This window comes from Drosophila elegans, unplaced genomic scaffold (assembly GCF_018152505.1).
Source record: "Drosophila elegans isolate 14027-0461.03 unplaced genomic scaffold, ASM1815250v1 contig_37, whole genome shotgun sequence".
Lineage (NCBI taxonomy): Eukaryota > Metazoa > Arthropoda > Insecta > Diptera > Drosophilidae > Drosophila > Drosophila elegans.
The window spans coordinates 977,484-994,372 of NW_024545752.1; the positions used below are offsets into that span (position 1 = coordinate 977,484).

At 39.7% G+C, this 16,889-nt stretch overlaps 1 protein-coding gene and 1 pseudogene across 1 annotated transcript in view; both read left to right on the top strand.

The window, feature by feature from the left end:
- LOC121467318 overlaps nt 1-16,552 on the top strand; it is a 108,931-nt gene extending 92,379 nt beyond the window's left edge. Inside the window, exon 2 of the mRNA XM_041708702.1 lies at nt 15,201-16,552. Within this exon, the coding sequence (XP_041564636.1) occupies nt 15,472-16,464 (993 nt within the window). The 5' untranslated portion in view covers nt 15,201-15,471 and the 3' untranslated portion in view covers nt 16,465-16,552. The remainder of the gene's footprint in view (nt 1-15,200) is intronic.
- On the top strand, nt 11,489-14,987 carry LOC121467312 (annotated as a pseudogene).
- Nucleotides 16,553-16,889: the final 337 nt, after the last annotated feature.

Genomic DNA, 16,889 nt, shown 5'->3' on the forward strand with positions numbered 1-16,889 from the left:
TTGAGCATTGGTGAAAATGCTTCCTTTAAGAAGTCGCGAGATTGTGTCTTGTAATTTCTTCACAATTGTGGTTATGACAGTTAAGGTCGAATTACTTATCAATAAGCATTTTTATTGTCTTTCCTGGAGTAAGTCTGAACAAATAAGGCAGGGTAGAGTGACTTTTCTTAGTCCCTTGATATCCTGTTGATTGTTCAAGGCTAGCTGTGAACAATTTTCATCCTTTTCTTGGATATTATGATCTGTTTCCGCCCCTATCCGAATTATTAGTCGAATTGTATGATCATTTCAAATTGGTTGGGTTATTTGACTAACTGGAATTGTTTGAATTACGAGATTGTACCGAGTAGTTAGAAATCCTGGACAATCCTGATTGACCGCTGTCTTCTGTGTCTCTCGGTGCCTGAATTTCTATGTGGTCTTGCTCTCTGCGTTTGTTATTTTTTTAGTTCTGCTGATAATTGCGTTATGATATTGAATAATTGAATTGAATTGTCTCTGCCTGATTATCCGCCGTGTTTAAGTTGCCCATCATCTGATACGGAAATCCGAATCCTTACCATCCATTCATATTCGGCATCGCAAACCTATTTGCCTTTCCGTTTTTGGGCTATCTATCTCTTCCTGCTCCTATTTCGGAATTTCTTTAATTTCTTTGTCCTGTGACTCAGCCAGCCACTTGGTGTTTCCTCTCCTCATCAGCATGTCCTGCTCGCTGGGCTTGGCCAGACTCAGAAGAGCTCTCTTTAGGGTCATAACCTTGGTGTACAAGGCGTCTAACTCTAACTTCTTCTCCTTTATATGTGTCAATTCCATAATTAATTTCTGTTCTGACCTCTTGTCTTTGAAATGAGTTATTAATATTTTTTTATCGGGTCCCAATTTAGCTCTGACTCGTCTAAGTCTGAAACTATGTATGCTGCTCCTACAACCTTGTTTTTAACAGCCCTAAGTGCTTTTAGTGCTTAGGCCTTACACCTGTTCTATTGCTCCTATAAATCCATCTAGATTTCCGGACACTCCTTCGTACCTGGACCCTTGTCGTTGCCATCGCTGTAGGCCTTCCCTTCTGTCATTACTTTCTGTCATTACTTCTGGACTTAATTGTTGCTGGAATTATCTTTATCTACTTTTACTTTGTCTCGTAACTCCCTCTTATTGTATATGGTTGCTTTTTATATTAGTAGTGTACTCAAATATATATAAATGTGTACTTAGTTTTAGAATGTGTGTTTAATTGATTGATTATTCGTTACTGTGTCATGGCTCCACGAGTTTCCGTGTGGTGACTGGGAGTTCTTCAATTAATCAGAATAAGTAACTCTTCTTTTACATTGATTTAGCAACAATGGATTTCATCCAAATTATTATTTTTGTTTTATTAGTATTATAAATATAATCTTTTTTTTATCTATTTTTTGTACCCAAAATATATTACAGTTAATTGTTGTTATTGTCTTGTCTCTTCTTCTTTTCTATTTTTATCACCTAGCATGCTGTGTCTTGTGTGTTACAGTGCACCGCCTAATACATGTTAATGTATATCTAATACGTATTATTTCGAATAAGTACCTCCCTGGCTAAGCGGCCGCCCTGAGCTCTACAGTTCGCCGCCTAATACAAATGAAAGCCAAACCGATAATAGATATTCCATTTATCAATGCTGAATTGCCCTATTTTCATGCTAAGCAGCTGCCCTCTGTGAGAGTGGGAAAAATACTATTAGCTATTATTCTATAGTTCTTGGCCATCGAACGTATAGTCCACTGTATAGACGTTCTAATGTCTTCGAGCCGATCGAAACACTTAATTCTCTACTCTGTAATAGTTCGAACCTGTTGCCATCTGACGTCCACGCGACCCGAAATCTATCTATAACCGCCCGACTACCGACGACCACAAATGAGCACCACGCTCGAACCAACGCCGCCACATCAAACTGTCGGCAACCATTCGTTCGCCAACGTCTGTGTATAGTCTTTGCACGATCGAGCCGCTTGTTCAGAACTACCCGCAACACAACCACTGCGCTGAAAAGATTTGTTGCAAGAATAATATAATACTATAGAACATTTTATAATCTAAACTGTTTTATCGATGAATGGGATTCCGTTTAAACACCTATTGATTCCATACATTTATATTGCGTTCAAACTTAAATTAAAAAAAAAAAGTAAATGGAAAAAAATTATAGTGTTGTGCCAAAATATTTTATGTACCATGAGACTTTCCCTACAAATACAAATTTTCATAAGATGCACTAACCAACGAGGGCCATAAAACGAATGAATTACGTTTTGCAATTACGGTTCGATTGGTTTAATAACTTGAATAATTTTAAGTTTTCAAATGTAAATGAATTAATTTCAAGGCATACGTATGACGGTCTGATCTTGAGAAATAAATAAGTCAAAGCAAAAGAATCTGTTTGCCAGAAACATCCATCCGGAAACAGTTAAACCTTCCGAATATTTAAGATTAACTGAAGCTTAATGCTTTAATTTTTCAGGAGCTGGGAGCCAACTAAAAAAATTTGACAGAGCTTAATAAATGTGTTTCATAGTTACCAAATTTAAATTTAAATACAAAATACCTGTTAAGTAAATAAATAATAATAGCTCATAAAATATGACCAAAACCTACAGTAGTGTGCAAGTATGACACATTAGTTAAAAGCCCTTGCCCAATTTATAAACAACTTTGAGCCAAGGGCTTTTTTCCATTCTTTAAACAAAACCTCCAATGGATTCCCACCCAGATCAGTTTCACACTCTCCGCTTCAAACAGATTCTTTAAACATCCAAGCCGATATTGTCAACACTAGATCCCCAAAAATTTCAAATTTAATTGACAAATTTTATCATCCTATTCTCCGACTCTCTTGGATGATTCTCTTAATCAGATTTTTGAGATAAATCTCTTAAGCCGAGGTTTGATTATGGATTATTGAACCAAAGTCAGTCGGTCAGTTTTTTAATCCGAATTGATCGGTCGACAACTTAAATATCGCGAGCAGTGAAAATTAAGTTCGGTACTAATAACAATTGTGTAAACTAGGGAATAAGAAATAACAATATAAAATATATATATACCCTTGCAGAGGGTATTATAATTTCAGTCAGAAGTTTGCAACGCAGTATAGGAGACGTTTCCGACCCTATAAAGTATATATATTCTTGATCAGCATCACTAGGCGAGTCGATCTAGCCATGTCCGTCTGTCCGTCCGTCTGTCTGTCCGTCTTTCCGTCCGTTTATATGCATACTAGTCTCTCAGTTTTAAAACTATCTGCATGAAACTTTCCCCAAAGTTGTCTTTCTATTGCTGGTAGTATATAGGTCGGAACGAGCTGGATCGGACTATAGCATATAGCTCCCATAGGAACAACCGGGAAAATAAATGAAAAAAAATTATAACTTTGCTGTTTTTTAATTTTTTGTTTAGTTCTTCGACATTTAGTAATGGTTAAATATTTCAGAATTATGGTTCAGATTTTATCAAAATCGGACGTCTATATCATATAGCTCCCATAGAAATAATAAAAATATATAAAATAACTATCTAATAATTGAGCTGCTAATCATCATAGCTTCAATGTTTTTAAACATATACGCAGTAAATCATAATTTTAATGTTTTCAAAAATGTTAAATTCTTGCAATAGCTGCAAGGGTATATTAACTTCGGCTTTCCGAAGTTTGCTTTCTTTCTTGTTTTTTAATAAATTTACTAAGCGATAATTTAGTTGGCGCCCAGCGTGGGGACGTGCTACTTTAAAAAAATTCCTGAAATAAGTTTTAAAACAAAACGGTTTTCGAAAACAAAAAGGGAAAAGGGAACTCAAAAGCCTAACCGATGACATAATAAAAAGTGTTTACATCGTGAAAATAGCTGAAGGAGGAAAACAATAAATGAATCATTTGTTTACAACAATCATTTAATTAGTGACCGTAACAAAAAAAAACGCAGTGCTCAAAAAACTATTACACTCAAAAACAAATATTAAACAAAAAAAAAACAGGTATTAAAAAAATTAAACGGATAAATAAAGAATTTATTAAAAATCAAATACAAATTCAACAAAAAAGGAAGAGCCGAGAAATAAATTGAATAAAGTGCTGAGGGCCATCCCTCGCTATACGAAGACCCCAAACAGGATCATCAAGCAAAAGGAAGACATCCCATATGCAAGGAAACTAAAAAGAACAATTAGTGAGCTGTTTTAATTATAGTTTTATACATATAAGAATTTACGTCAAGAAATTTAAATAAAAACAAACAAGGTGGAAAAGTAAATCAACGACTTTGAAAAAAATTCTAACCATGACTCCACCCTTACCTGCATTGGCTTCTAGCAGCCAGACTGTTAATGTAAACGATTTAATAGCACAAATAGTTAATAATGAATTGAGTCCTTTGAGGAATGAAATCGTGAGTTTAAAGACACAATTAAATCATAACATAAAGAGGGTTGAGGAATTCAAGGTGGAAGATATTGATCCAAGCGTAAGGTTCGATACTTCTTATGAAATCATCGAGAATATAAAGGCGAAGAAGATATTTATGCTAGCTAGAGCTTTTCAGCACTATCTAATCCTCGGCACTATCCGATCTTCTAAATAAAATTATTTTAACTCATAAGGAACCGTATTTTGACGCCATAATGGCAAGACTAGATTTTGTTTTTAGAGACAAGCGACCAATACATATTTTAGAACAGGACTTAAGTGTATTAATCCAGGGGAAATTATCGATTATGGAATTTTATAATTTGGTAAACAAAAAATTAACTCTCTTGATTAACAAAACCATTATGACACATGGGAGGTACAAGCCAATTACATCTGAACTTAATGAAAAACATGAAGAGACAGCACTGCGAGTGTTCATAACTGGCCTTAACGGCCATATCTCAGATGTAACATTTTTAATGAATCCACCCGATTTACCGAACGCAATGGTAATAGTACAAGAACTTGATAGCAACAATTTGAGGTCCCAATACGCGAACAATTTTATATCATCATTACGCAAGACTAATGAGTCAAACTTATATGGGCAACAAAACTCAAATAATAAACCACGATAATAAATATTAATAACTTAAGGTTTAATCAAGCGAATAATCAAAACAGAAATAATTATAACAATTTTAATCAAAATAGAAACAATAACTGGAATTAGGGAAGATTTAATAATAACCAACAAAATCAGTGGAACTCTATTAGACCACAACAAAGTAAGCCAGAGCCAATGGATGTTGATGAATCAAATCAGATGCCAAATAGACCCCATAACAGTAATAATCAAAGATATAATAATTATCAAAATAACAACTACAATCAATATAAATGAAATCAAACTAAAAGAATCGAAACGCAAAACACACAACAGGAACAGCCTCAAAATAAAAGACTACAAACAGGAACTGTTAACCAACCGGCTAACAAGACTATGAGGTCGAACAAAAGTGGATAATTTTTTAGGACAAACTCAGGAGTAGGCCTACTCTACATAATAAGACATGATAATAAAATAAATAAATAATTAAAGATATTAATTGATACAGGGGCAACTTCTTGTTATATTAAAACAGGAATTTATAAACACAAAAATAAACTACCAATATATAAAAGAGTATCCACAGTGAATGGATATTCAATAATTAAGTTTTAACATATGATAACTTTTTTCGATACGCGGTATACTTTTTATGAAATAGATGGGCTAGACTCAGAATTATTTTTTGGCTCCAACCTATTGAAAAAAATCGGAGCTGTAATTGATACAGCAAAAGGGATAATAAGTTAAGGGCGGAAAAATTAAATAACGATAACGGTATTCTTTTAAACCAACATTCTTTGACAGAAGAAAACACCATTCTTCCGTTAAAAGCATTCATAGTAAAAACATACTTTGATCAAAAGCCTCAAATCAGATCCGAATCTGAAGTGGGACATCAAAGTGAATTTAGTTTGGGAAACATAAATCCTGAACACGCCGTCGTTGAATTATCCGACAAAAATAAAAGTTTGGGATACAAAAATCTTGAACGCGCCGTCGTAGAAGTATCCGACAACCAAAAAATTAACCATATACAGAATTCATCCTATCAAAGAAAAGATTTGGAGAACAAAATATTAAATATTATTAATAAAGAACATTTAAAAATAAATATGCAGATTCCTTTCAGGACTGGCATACGCGGTGACACAAAAACCGAAAATGATAGGGCTATTTATAGTAAGCAATACCTTTATGCTCTATCAGCTTCAGATTTGTGAATTCTGAAATCACCAGAATGCTTAAAGAAGAAATTATAAGGCCAAGCAGAAGCCCTTATAATTCTCCGGTATTAGTCGTACCAAAACAGGTATTTAACGAAGATGGAACTCCAAAACTTAGACTAGTAATAGATTATAAGAAACTTAACGAAAACACCATACCGGATAGATACATGCAATGCAGGATCCTTCCGCAATTTTGTCAAACCTCGGGAAGGCAAATACTTTTCCACAATTGATTTGGAATCAGGATTCCACCAAATTCTCATGAATGAAAAAGAGACTAAAAAAACCTCATTCTCAATAAATAATGGAAAATACGAATTCCTGAGAATGCCATTTGGATTAACAAACGCCCTTAGAATATTCAAAAGAGCGATGGATGAAATTTTGAGAGAACAAGTTGGAAAAACGTGTCATGTCTATATAGATGACATTATTATTTTCTCGATTGTTTGAACAGATTTAATTGTTATAATTAAAATTTTGCTGAACGCAAATACGAAAATTTCGATTAAAAAATCAAAGTTCTTTAAATTGGAAACAAACTTTCTCGGTTACGTTGTTTCTCACAATATGATCAAAACCGATCCCGAAAAAATTTCCACAATCGTAAAATATCCAATCCCTAAAAAAATATTCGAGAGCTTAGAAGCTTCCTAGGCCTGGTAAAGTTTCAAAAAAGGCATCCCGTAAAACTTATATACAGTTGGATGAGTAAGAACTTTCAAGGATCTCAAAAATAATTTAATCGCACAAGTAGAGTTAGTTCAACCCGATTATAATAAAAAATTTACTTTCACAACCAATGCGTCAGATTTAGCTATTGGTGCGGTTCTTTCTCAGGAAGGAAAACAATTACTTTTATATCAAAACTCTCACAAAAACTGAACAATTGTATGCTACTAATAGGAAGGAACTTTTAGCTATAGTTTGGGCTTTTAAAAATTTACGAAGTTATTTATATGGAGTTACATTGAAAATTACACAGATCATCAACCGCTTTCATTTTCAATTTCTCAATTGAACTGAATAGATGGTATTATTTCATTGAAAGTTATTCTCCAAAAATTATTTATAAGCCAAAAGCAACAAATGTTGTTGCAGATGCATTATCTAGGATACAAATAATAACTTAACAGAAAGTATCGAGTTGGTCTCAGATCAAAACACTCAGCATTCAGAAGAGAGTAGTTTTGAAATTGTCATACAAAAAACCTGAAAACCCTTAAGCCAGTTTAGGCAACAATTGCTAATAGCAACGGGGAGGTATACAATACATGAGTCGATTAATGTGTTCGGAAATACTAGACATATAATAGAGTACGACACTCCGGAAAATTTAATAACTTTCTTAAAGGAATACATTCCACCTAATATAACAATCGGAATTCATTGTAGCTTAGAACCCTTTATATAATTCAAAAAACACTTAAGGATAAGTTTATAAATAAATTTTTATTCACTAGTATATTTGTCCAAGACGTAGAAAACATGAAGACAGATCGCTTATAATAACAGAAACGCATTGTCGAGCACTCAAAGGGCTTGATGAAAATTATAAACAAATTAATCGGCTATATTATTGGCCTAACTTATATCAAAAACTAAAGGAGTTTGTTAAGAATTGCACAATCTGCAATCAGAACAAATATAACAGACATCCAGTGCAAATTCCTTTCGGTCAAGCACGTATTCCGGATAGTGAAGGTGAAAATTTTGCATATTGACATTTATTATGCCCAAAATCTTATATTCATCACGTAAATAGATTCATATTCCAAATTTGTAGTCGTAAAATAAATCCCAAATAAGCCAAATATAGAAAACAAAGTTTCAGAGATTCGGCAACAATTCCCATTAACTTAAAACCTTGATGACAGATAACGAACCAAGTTTTTCTTCATCCCAATTTAAATATTTTGCACAAAGAAACGATATATCTTTATTTTATGCAGATCCTCGACATAGTACTTCCAACGGACAAATTGAAAGGGCACACTCTACTTTAACAGAAATTGCACGTTTCATTAAAGATGAACTTAACTTAGTTGATTATTCCAAAATAATAATTAGAGCAGCACAAATATACAACTTTTCAATTCACTCTATAGCCAATCAACGACTGTTTGATATATTATTTAATGAAATCAAACCCGATAAAACTCTCCAATTGTTTAAGCAAGCACATGATAAAATGTGACATTTTCATAATAAAGACAGAAAAGAAAAGGACTATCACGTAGGAGAAGTAATTTACGAAAAGAAACACGGGAAAGAAATAAACTTAACTCTAGATATAAGAAACAGGTAGTTAAGGAAAATCATCCAAATAAAGTTGTTATTAATAACATCGTACGGTTTGATTCATAAAGATAATGTTAAATTTTAAGCAAATTGACTTAACTTAAATTCCAGATAATGAATTTAATAATGTACTTGTTACTGCTGGTAGCTACAACCAAATCCGAAATTATGGATTACACAAACCATGATTTCTTTCTTTACAAGGATACCAAAGAAGTCCTTGTTCAGGTCACGAAGGAGCACCCGGTATTCCCGGCTTTCCGCTCTCACCACGAAGTCTCCATGAAGTCTCCACGGCGCTTTGAAGAGCATTAGAATAAGTTAGAATGGTCAGTTCGATTTACATAGCGAAATAAAGTGGTTGCGCCCACACCCCTACCATCGAAACACCTACGACTCGTCATTTCAACTACAGGACCTGTGCACCTTTCAGGACCCTCCATAGGACTCGGCCACCCCTCTCCGTTCATTTTGATCCATCAACCGGATATTTTTCCTTTGGACCCCGCTTCGGTGGCTCGAACCTCTTCAACATACAACAGCAAGATAAGTTCGAAATAAATTATTAATTGCCGGTCTCCAGTAAGTGTTTCGAATATACAATTTCGTCTTACTTTCTGGATGATATTCATGTCAAATCAAATTCCGATTTCAATCCGACATTACGGCAATCAATAACTTCAAGTTTTCACTTTTCCACTTGCAATTTGTGTGCTGCCATCTTATAGCCTGATTCCATTGCCGCATTAAAACGCATTTAGCCAAATGCGCATTTATTTACACAGGGAATCCCATAAGGCTAAATGCCGCATTTAAAATAAATGCGATTTTTAAATGCGATTAAAAACCATTCGCCCCGAACGTTTTTAGTATAAATACCGGAAAATACCGATGCTTAACGATATTTTGTTCCTGCCACCACTACAACAGCTGTTTTCTATAAGCAAGGTTGGCGCAATTTTTGATGTCTTTTGAATATAACATCTATTTCGTATAAAAATGACTGAAACCTAGAGCGCACGCTGCAAATTCTGCTCGCAGTACCACAATTCATTACTGCTGGATCTCTGGTATAAAATAACTCCCACATATACGGGGATCCTTGCCCTTTCTAGAAACTGTGGTGGTCTCCATTGCAAGCCCGTCATAACAACGCAATCAGTTTCTCTTCTTTATCGTCCAAGTTGGCAAATGTCTCGGTCGCAATATGGATGTCCTGCTGAGCATTACAGAGTTTAGTAAACTCACTCATGTTCAATAATTTTAATTATTTTCTTTTGGATTTGCCAAAATTCAAAGTATACAAGCCCAGATCAGCTGTTAGTGCCACTCACATGTCGGAGTAGCATTTACTAAATGCTAATGCGCCAATGGAATCAGGCACATTTAAAAAGTCCACTAATGCGGCAATGAAATCAGGCTATTAATCGTTCTCCCCTTTGTGCATATTAATGCACAAAAATTCTAAGTCCAGTTGGCCGTACATCATTCATACATCAACCTTCAATTTTCCAAAAATTCCTACGAATAAATTTACAAACTCCTAAATTACAAAAAAGTGTTAATTTTTTGCGCGTGCCACAATTTTCAATTAAAGTGTTCCGGCATTATTGACCCCCATTCGTTTTTGTTCTTTTTTCACTGTGTAGAGCCTACGCTGCACAAAGTTAAATTTTACATTCACATTTACATACATTCTACAGTCCACTTATCTCCAAAACCAAAAAATCACAATTACAAACAATACACATACCCGCCGGCAAGAAATATCAACTATTTTTCACCTCTCCTGGTAAAAAATTACATGCAACCATACATTTACATTTTTCCCGTCGGCGCTGAAAATAAAATACAAAATTGTCCAGTCGCATTTATACTTACATATTACTCTCTGATCTACTTACATTTTATTCTCTGAGCGAAAATACATATTTACAGAGGCTTCATACTTACATATTTTTTCTCTGAGCGAGTATACATACTTACAGAGGCTTCATACTTACATATTTTTCTCTGAGCGAGTGTACATATTTACAGAGGCTTCATACTTACATATTATTCTCTGAGCGAAAATACATATTTACAGTGCAGCCTCTTACATATGGTTATTTGACCAAAATATATATATGAACATTTGGTTTCAGCTATTCATGGGCGGAGGTGCAGGAAGGAACAGGGGGCCTATGCACAAAATCAATATTGGTTTTTTCTCGTCTGGTTAATTGAAAACTTTCAATTCCAACATTCCGGGAAAGCCCGAGTCCATAAAATCTCCGAAATACTATTTTTTTCTTGGGCGGAGGTGCAGAAAGAAACATGGGGCTTATGCACAAAATTAATATTTGTTTTTTTTTTTTTTGTTTATTTCTCGCCTGGTTAATTGAACAATTCCAATTCCAACATTCCGGAAAAGCCCGAGTCCATAAAAACTCCGAAATAATATTTTTCATGGGCGTAGGTGCAAAAAGAAACAGGGGGCTTATGCACAAAATCAATATTTGATTTTCTTGTCTGGTTAATTGAAAAATTCCAATTCCAACATTCCGAAAAAGCCCTAATCCATAAAAACTCCGCAATACTATTTTTTCAGATCGTTCCACACACCTAAAATTCCGCATTTTTTTCATCCAAACTGACGCAAACATAGTGTGGCGAGATCCACAGCTATTCGCGTGCGTTTTTTGGTCTTAGTATGCCCGGTGGAGACGATAAGAAAAAGGTATCTGCTCCCCCCTTGGGCAAAACAAAGTCCACGCTCTCGCCGCTGGCAGCCAAAAGCTCCAAGAGCCAACCAAGCTCTTCGTGGTGAAGCCGGCTACGCCAAAAACTCCAAGTTCATTAAATCCAAACGCCAAACCCGCTACTTCCAGTTCAAGGGTGACTCGATCCATACAAAAAATGGCTTCAACTGCTTACGAGTTAGCGTTAAATAAGTTCATTGCGGTCTCAGATCGTCTAAGCGATCTCGAAAGCAGTACCAACACTCCTGGGAACGAAACTCCAAGCGTTTCCATGCTACAAATCCTTGGGGAGCAAGTCCGAGTGTTATGGGACAAGGTGGAGAAGGAGTTCGACGTATGCTCAGAGTGCATTACGGCAGCAGGCGAGGATGCAGCGTCCACATTGACCATTCTCAAGTCAAAGTATAACTACTGTTATACAGTGTATGAGAGATACGCCGCTCAGCTCACAAATATAATCCAACAGGGCACGGCTGCGCCAGCTCAAGCTCAAGCCCCTGCCCAGAACTAAATCTCCTCGGCTGCCTCCGTGCGACACAGAGGTTTTCTCAGGCGATTACCTACGCTGGCCCACTTACCGGGACCTTTTTACAGCGATATATATAAATAATCCAAGGCATACGCCTGTGGAAAAGCTGTTCCACTTAAACGCTAAAACGAGCGGTGACGCGCATGCCATAATCGCAAATTCCCCTCTCACCAACGATGTCTTTCGCTCAGCTTGGGATAACCTAACTGAGCGGTTCGACAACAAGCGATTGCTAGTAAATAGCCAGCTTAAAATCCTCTTCAACCTCCAGTCGATTTCGCAAGAATCTGGGGCAGCTCTAAAGGAACTACGATTCAAGGCTGTCTGAACGCCTTGGAACTGTCCGGAATCCTGATTACGGAATGGGATTGCATTCTTGTCTATATGTGTTCGTCAAAGCTCCCCAAGCTTACACTTTCCTTATGGGAGCAGTCCTTGCACGATAAAGCCGCAATTCCAAAATGGGTTGACCATTCTCACTGAGCGCCATCGAACCCTCGAGGCCATAGATGACGTGCGACCTTCTGGGTCAAGTCATTCGCAGTCCAAAGCAACGAACGCTAACGGGTCTTTAAGCGGAATAAATTCTTATGAGACTAAGATAGTTCCGAAACCGAGACGTTGCGATCTGTGCTCAAGGGAAAGCCACCCTATACGCACTTGTCCACGTTTCCTCCAAATGACAGTAGACGAGCGGGCCGCCTACATCCGAAACAAGCAATTGTGCTTGAACTGCTTTGCCCGAGGGCACCAGCTTCGGGACTGCACAAGCACCCACAGCTGCTTAACCTGCCGCAGTTGCCACCATACGCTGCTGCACCGAAGCAACCCTTTTGCCAGCCCTCCAAGTCGGCCTGATGTTCCCATGTCACGACCAGCAACTTCGACAGAAGGCTCAGCCGCTTCCGATGACCAGTCGGGAGTGCAAGTCTGTTTTGCGTCAGGTGCAAGATCGGTTCTGCTGGGGACAGCCATCATAAATATATGCCACCTGGGTTCGAATTTCCAGGCTCGTGCCCTTGTCGACTCAGGATCCGAAGCAACATTTGTGACAGAGCGTCTGTTCAATCTTTTCAAATTACCCTTCCAAGTCGTCCAAGCCCAAGTCTCAGGCTTAAATCAGACAGTGTCCGCTCAGTTCAAGAAGCTCTGTCATTTTACAATCAGATCTCCAAGTAGGCCCGCTCTGCAGTTAGAGACGTCAGCCTATGTCCTTCCTCAACTGGCAGGGAATCTGCCTTCCTACCCAATTCCGCAAGACTTTCTTTGAAATCTTCCCGATTTACCATTGGCGGATCCGAAGTTTTACGAGAGCGCACAGATAGATGTTCTGATAGGAGCCGACATTCTGCCTTCGGTTCTCCTAATTGGGGCAAAAACAAACATCTGTGGCTCCCTCCTTGGACAAGAAACAATTTTCGGGTGGGTGCTCACTGGGCCAGTATCCGCTTCCACCCAGAGTCAGACTGCCACCTTCCCTACGCAAATTTCCCAAGCGTACGACAATGGCTTAGATAATAAGGAGGATCTATCAATAAAGTTGGTAAAGAAATCCGATTCCGTCTGCGAAGAGAATTTTCTCCGAACGATCACGAGAGATGCGAACGGCAGATACGTCGTAACTCTACCTTTTCTGAGACGGCAGAGCTTTCTACAAAGCTATTCTGCCTAAAACCGAATCCGCATTCCAAGGTGGGTCTCCTTCCGACCAGAATTCAGAGTCGAGCATCACGGTTTTTGTGACGCGTCTCAAACGGCATACGGTGCTGCGATCTATGTACTAGTGGAAGTGGGGCAGACGACTATGGTGCACCTTGTCACTGCAAAGACGCGAGTTGCGCCGGTAAAAACTGAAATGGCAGCAAGTGTTCTTCCGAATATGCCATACTCACATCCGAACTCTTCTGCTGGACACACTCCACCATTGTGCTCGCATGGTTAAACAAGCCAGCTTGCCAGTGGACTACTTTTGTTGCCAATAGGGTGACCATGATAACCCAGTCTACAAAGGCCGAGAAGTGGTCGCATGTTCAATCCGAACACAATCCCGCAGACCTGGCCAGTAGAGGGGTAGCACTTCAGGAATTGGTCGACAATCCTATTTGATGGCATGGTCCCGCATGGTTGCAAAATCCACGCAGCCAATGGCCAAGTCAGGGCGACAATTCCCCAGCGACCGAGCTAGAGAAACGTCCCCTTAAGTCCCACGTCGCAACTATACCGTCTGAAGATTTCCTTGACCGTTTTTCCAAGTTCGACAAAGCACTGCGGGTTCTCGCTTATGTCAATCGTTTCATCCAGCGATGCAAAAAACAAGCAACACCCTCTGGTAAGCACCTGCTAGCTGCTGAAATTTCCGCCGCCGAACGACTACTTATTCTGAATACTCAGCGCAGAGACTTCTCCCATGATTATCACTGCTTAAATGAAAAGCGCTCTGTGCCTTCTTCAAGTTCTATCCTGAGCATGAACCCGTTCATAGATCAACATGGTCTGATAAGAGCGTGCGGTCGCGTGACGGCCTCCGACAGCCTTCAATATGATGAACGGCATCCAGTTATCCTTCCATATAGCTGCCCACTATCTCGCCTACTTGTCCAGTTCACTCATCGCATAACCCTCCATGGCGGCAACCAGTTGATGGTACGCCTTATTCGGTCAAGATACTGGATACCAAAACTAAAGAACTTAGTAAAGGCAATAGTAAACTCCTGCAAGGTATGCGTGATCCACAAGAAAAGGCTACAAACACAGTTGATGGGCACTTTGCCGAAAAACCGTGCGTCGTTCTCCCGACCATTTACGTACACAGGAATGGACTTCGCCGGCCCTTTCGAAATTAAAAATTATACCGGAAGAGCATGTCTCATAACAAAAGGAAGGATTGTTAGTGTTCGTTTGTTTTTCCACCAAGGCCATCCACTTAGAGCCTACCTCTGATCTCACGACCGAGAAGTTTCTCGCCGCTTTCGCTCGCTTCGTTTCCCGGAGAGGGTGTCCTCGACAAGTCCAGTCTGACAACGGAAAAACCTTCGTTGGCGCTGCCGCCTTGCTTTCTCGCGACTTCCTGCAGGCTGTAAAAGAGTCTGTGACAGATGCCTATGGTCATCAGCAGCTCACCTGGTAAACTCTTCGACGCTTCTGGCAAAAATTGAAGCTTGCCTAAGACATCCGCACGGCACGCGGGGTTGTCAAATGTCCAATAAACAAAGTCGTACTTCTGCCTGTGGAGCCTTCAAAACTTCCACAATAAATTGACCCACATTTTTTAGTCCTAAGTTGTTATCCACAATTCTTAATATGATTTCCCTTTATTCACCTTCATTCATCCACGATCTAGATCAGAAAAATGGCTCCCCGAACACGCACCGAAGAACCCCTGAACGGCAGACGTACTCGAGGTATTAAATCCTACCGATGCCGAGTCTGCAAGGGAGTCCATCCTCTACGGAAGTGTAGCAGGTTTCTGAAGCTGAACGCTGAGAAGCGGCTTCGTGCAGTCTAGGTAAAACAAGTATTGCTCGAACTGTCTTGCCCACGACCACTCGAAAGCTGACTGTCATAGTGGAAAATGCAAGAAGTGCCGACGGAACCACCACACGCTGCTGCATATGCATGAGCGGTCAAATTCTGGGCAGCGTTTGCGCCGGCAAAATCCGCCAAATCGCCCGACGCCTGCGTCAAGGCAGCGCTCAGCCTCCCCTACACCAGCTCCGTCGCTTTCATCGCTGCTACAACGTCACAGCGTCAACGTGCTTCCGACTGCTTCGGTGATGGTGAAGACCGGAAGCAAGACTTTCGAGACCGCAGCTTTAATCGACCCTTGCACACCAGTGAACTGCATCGACGCTTCTCGAGCCGCCGCATTTCGGTTGCCAACGACCAGTGTTGGTGACGACAAGGTGTGCAACGCGACGATACAGTCCAAATGCGGGACGACCAAGATGGAGGTGGTGTTCAAAGTCGAGCCCAAGAAGTGCCGACGGAACCACCACACGCTGCTGCATATGCATGAGCGGTCAAATTCTGGGCAGCGTTTGCGCCGGCAAAATCAGCCAAATCGCCCGACGCCTGCGTCCAGGCAGCGCTCAGCCTCCCCTATACCAGATCCGTCGCTTTCATCGCTGCTACAACGTCACAGCGTCAACGTCCTTCCGACTGCTTCGGTGATGGTGAAGACCGGAAGCAAGACTTTCGAGACCGCAGCTTTAATCGACCCTTGCACACCAGTGAGCTGCATCGACGCTTCTCGAGCCGCCGCATTTCGGTTGCCAACGACCAGTGTTGGTGACGACAAGGTGTGCAACGCGACGATACAATCCAAATGCGGGACGACCAAAATGGAGGTGGTGTTCAAAGTCGAGCCCAAGGTGGGCATTCGCACACCGACTCGGACACTCAACGACGCCGTCCGTACCAAATTTAAGGGCATACAGCTCGCGGATGAGCGGTTCTATCTTCCCGCCACAATTTCTGTCATTCTTGGGGCGGACGTGTACCCCAAGGTGATCCAGTGGGGGTTCCTGATGGTCGACAAAGGACTGCCGGTCGCCCAGAAAACGGTTTTTGGGTGGATCATTTCCGGCGCCAGCCACCAACCTTAGAAGCCATCTTCTTTTGCAACGCTAGTGATTGCATGGGGGGCGGAATGTTCAGGCCACGGTATTCCCGGCTTTCCGCTCTCCCCATCTGCTCTCCGCTCTCACGCAGCTTCCCTTTTCCCCACCACGAAATCTCCATAAAGTCTCCACGGCGCTCTGAAGAGCATTAGAATAAGTTAGAATAGTCAGTTCGATTTACATAGCGAATAAAAGTGGTTGCGCCCACACCCCTACCATCGAAACACCTACGACTCGTCATTTCAACTACAGGATCTGTGCACCTTTCAGGACCCTCCATAGGACTCGGCCACCCCTCTCCGTTCAGTCCTCATTTATGAATCGTACGCGGATTTATTTTATATAACTAGTTTAAGTTTTTATAAAGATATTATTACTCTGGAAACAGAATTTATAAACAGTCATAACGT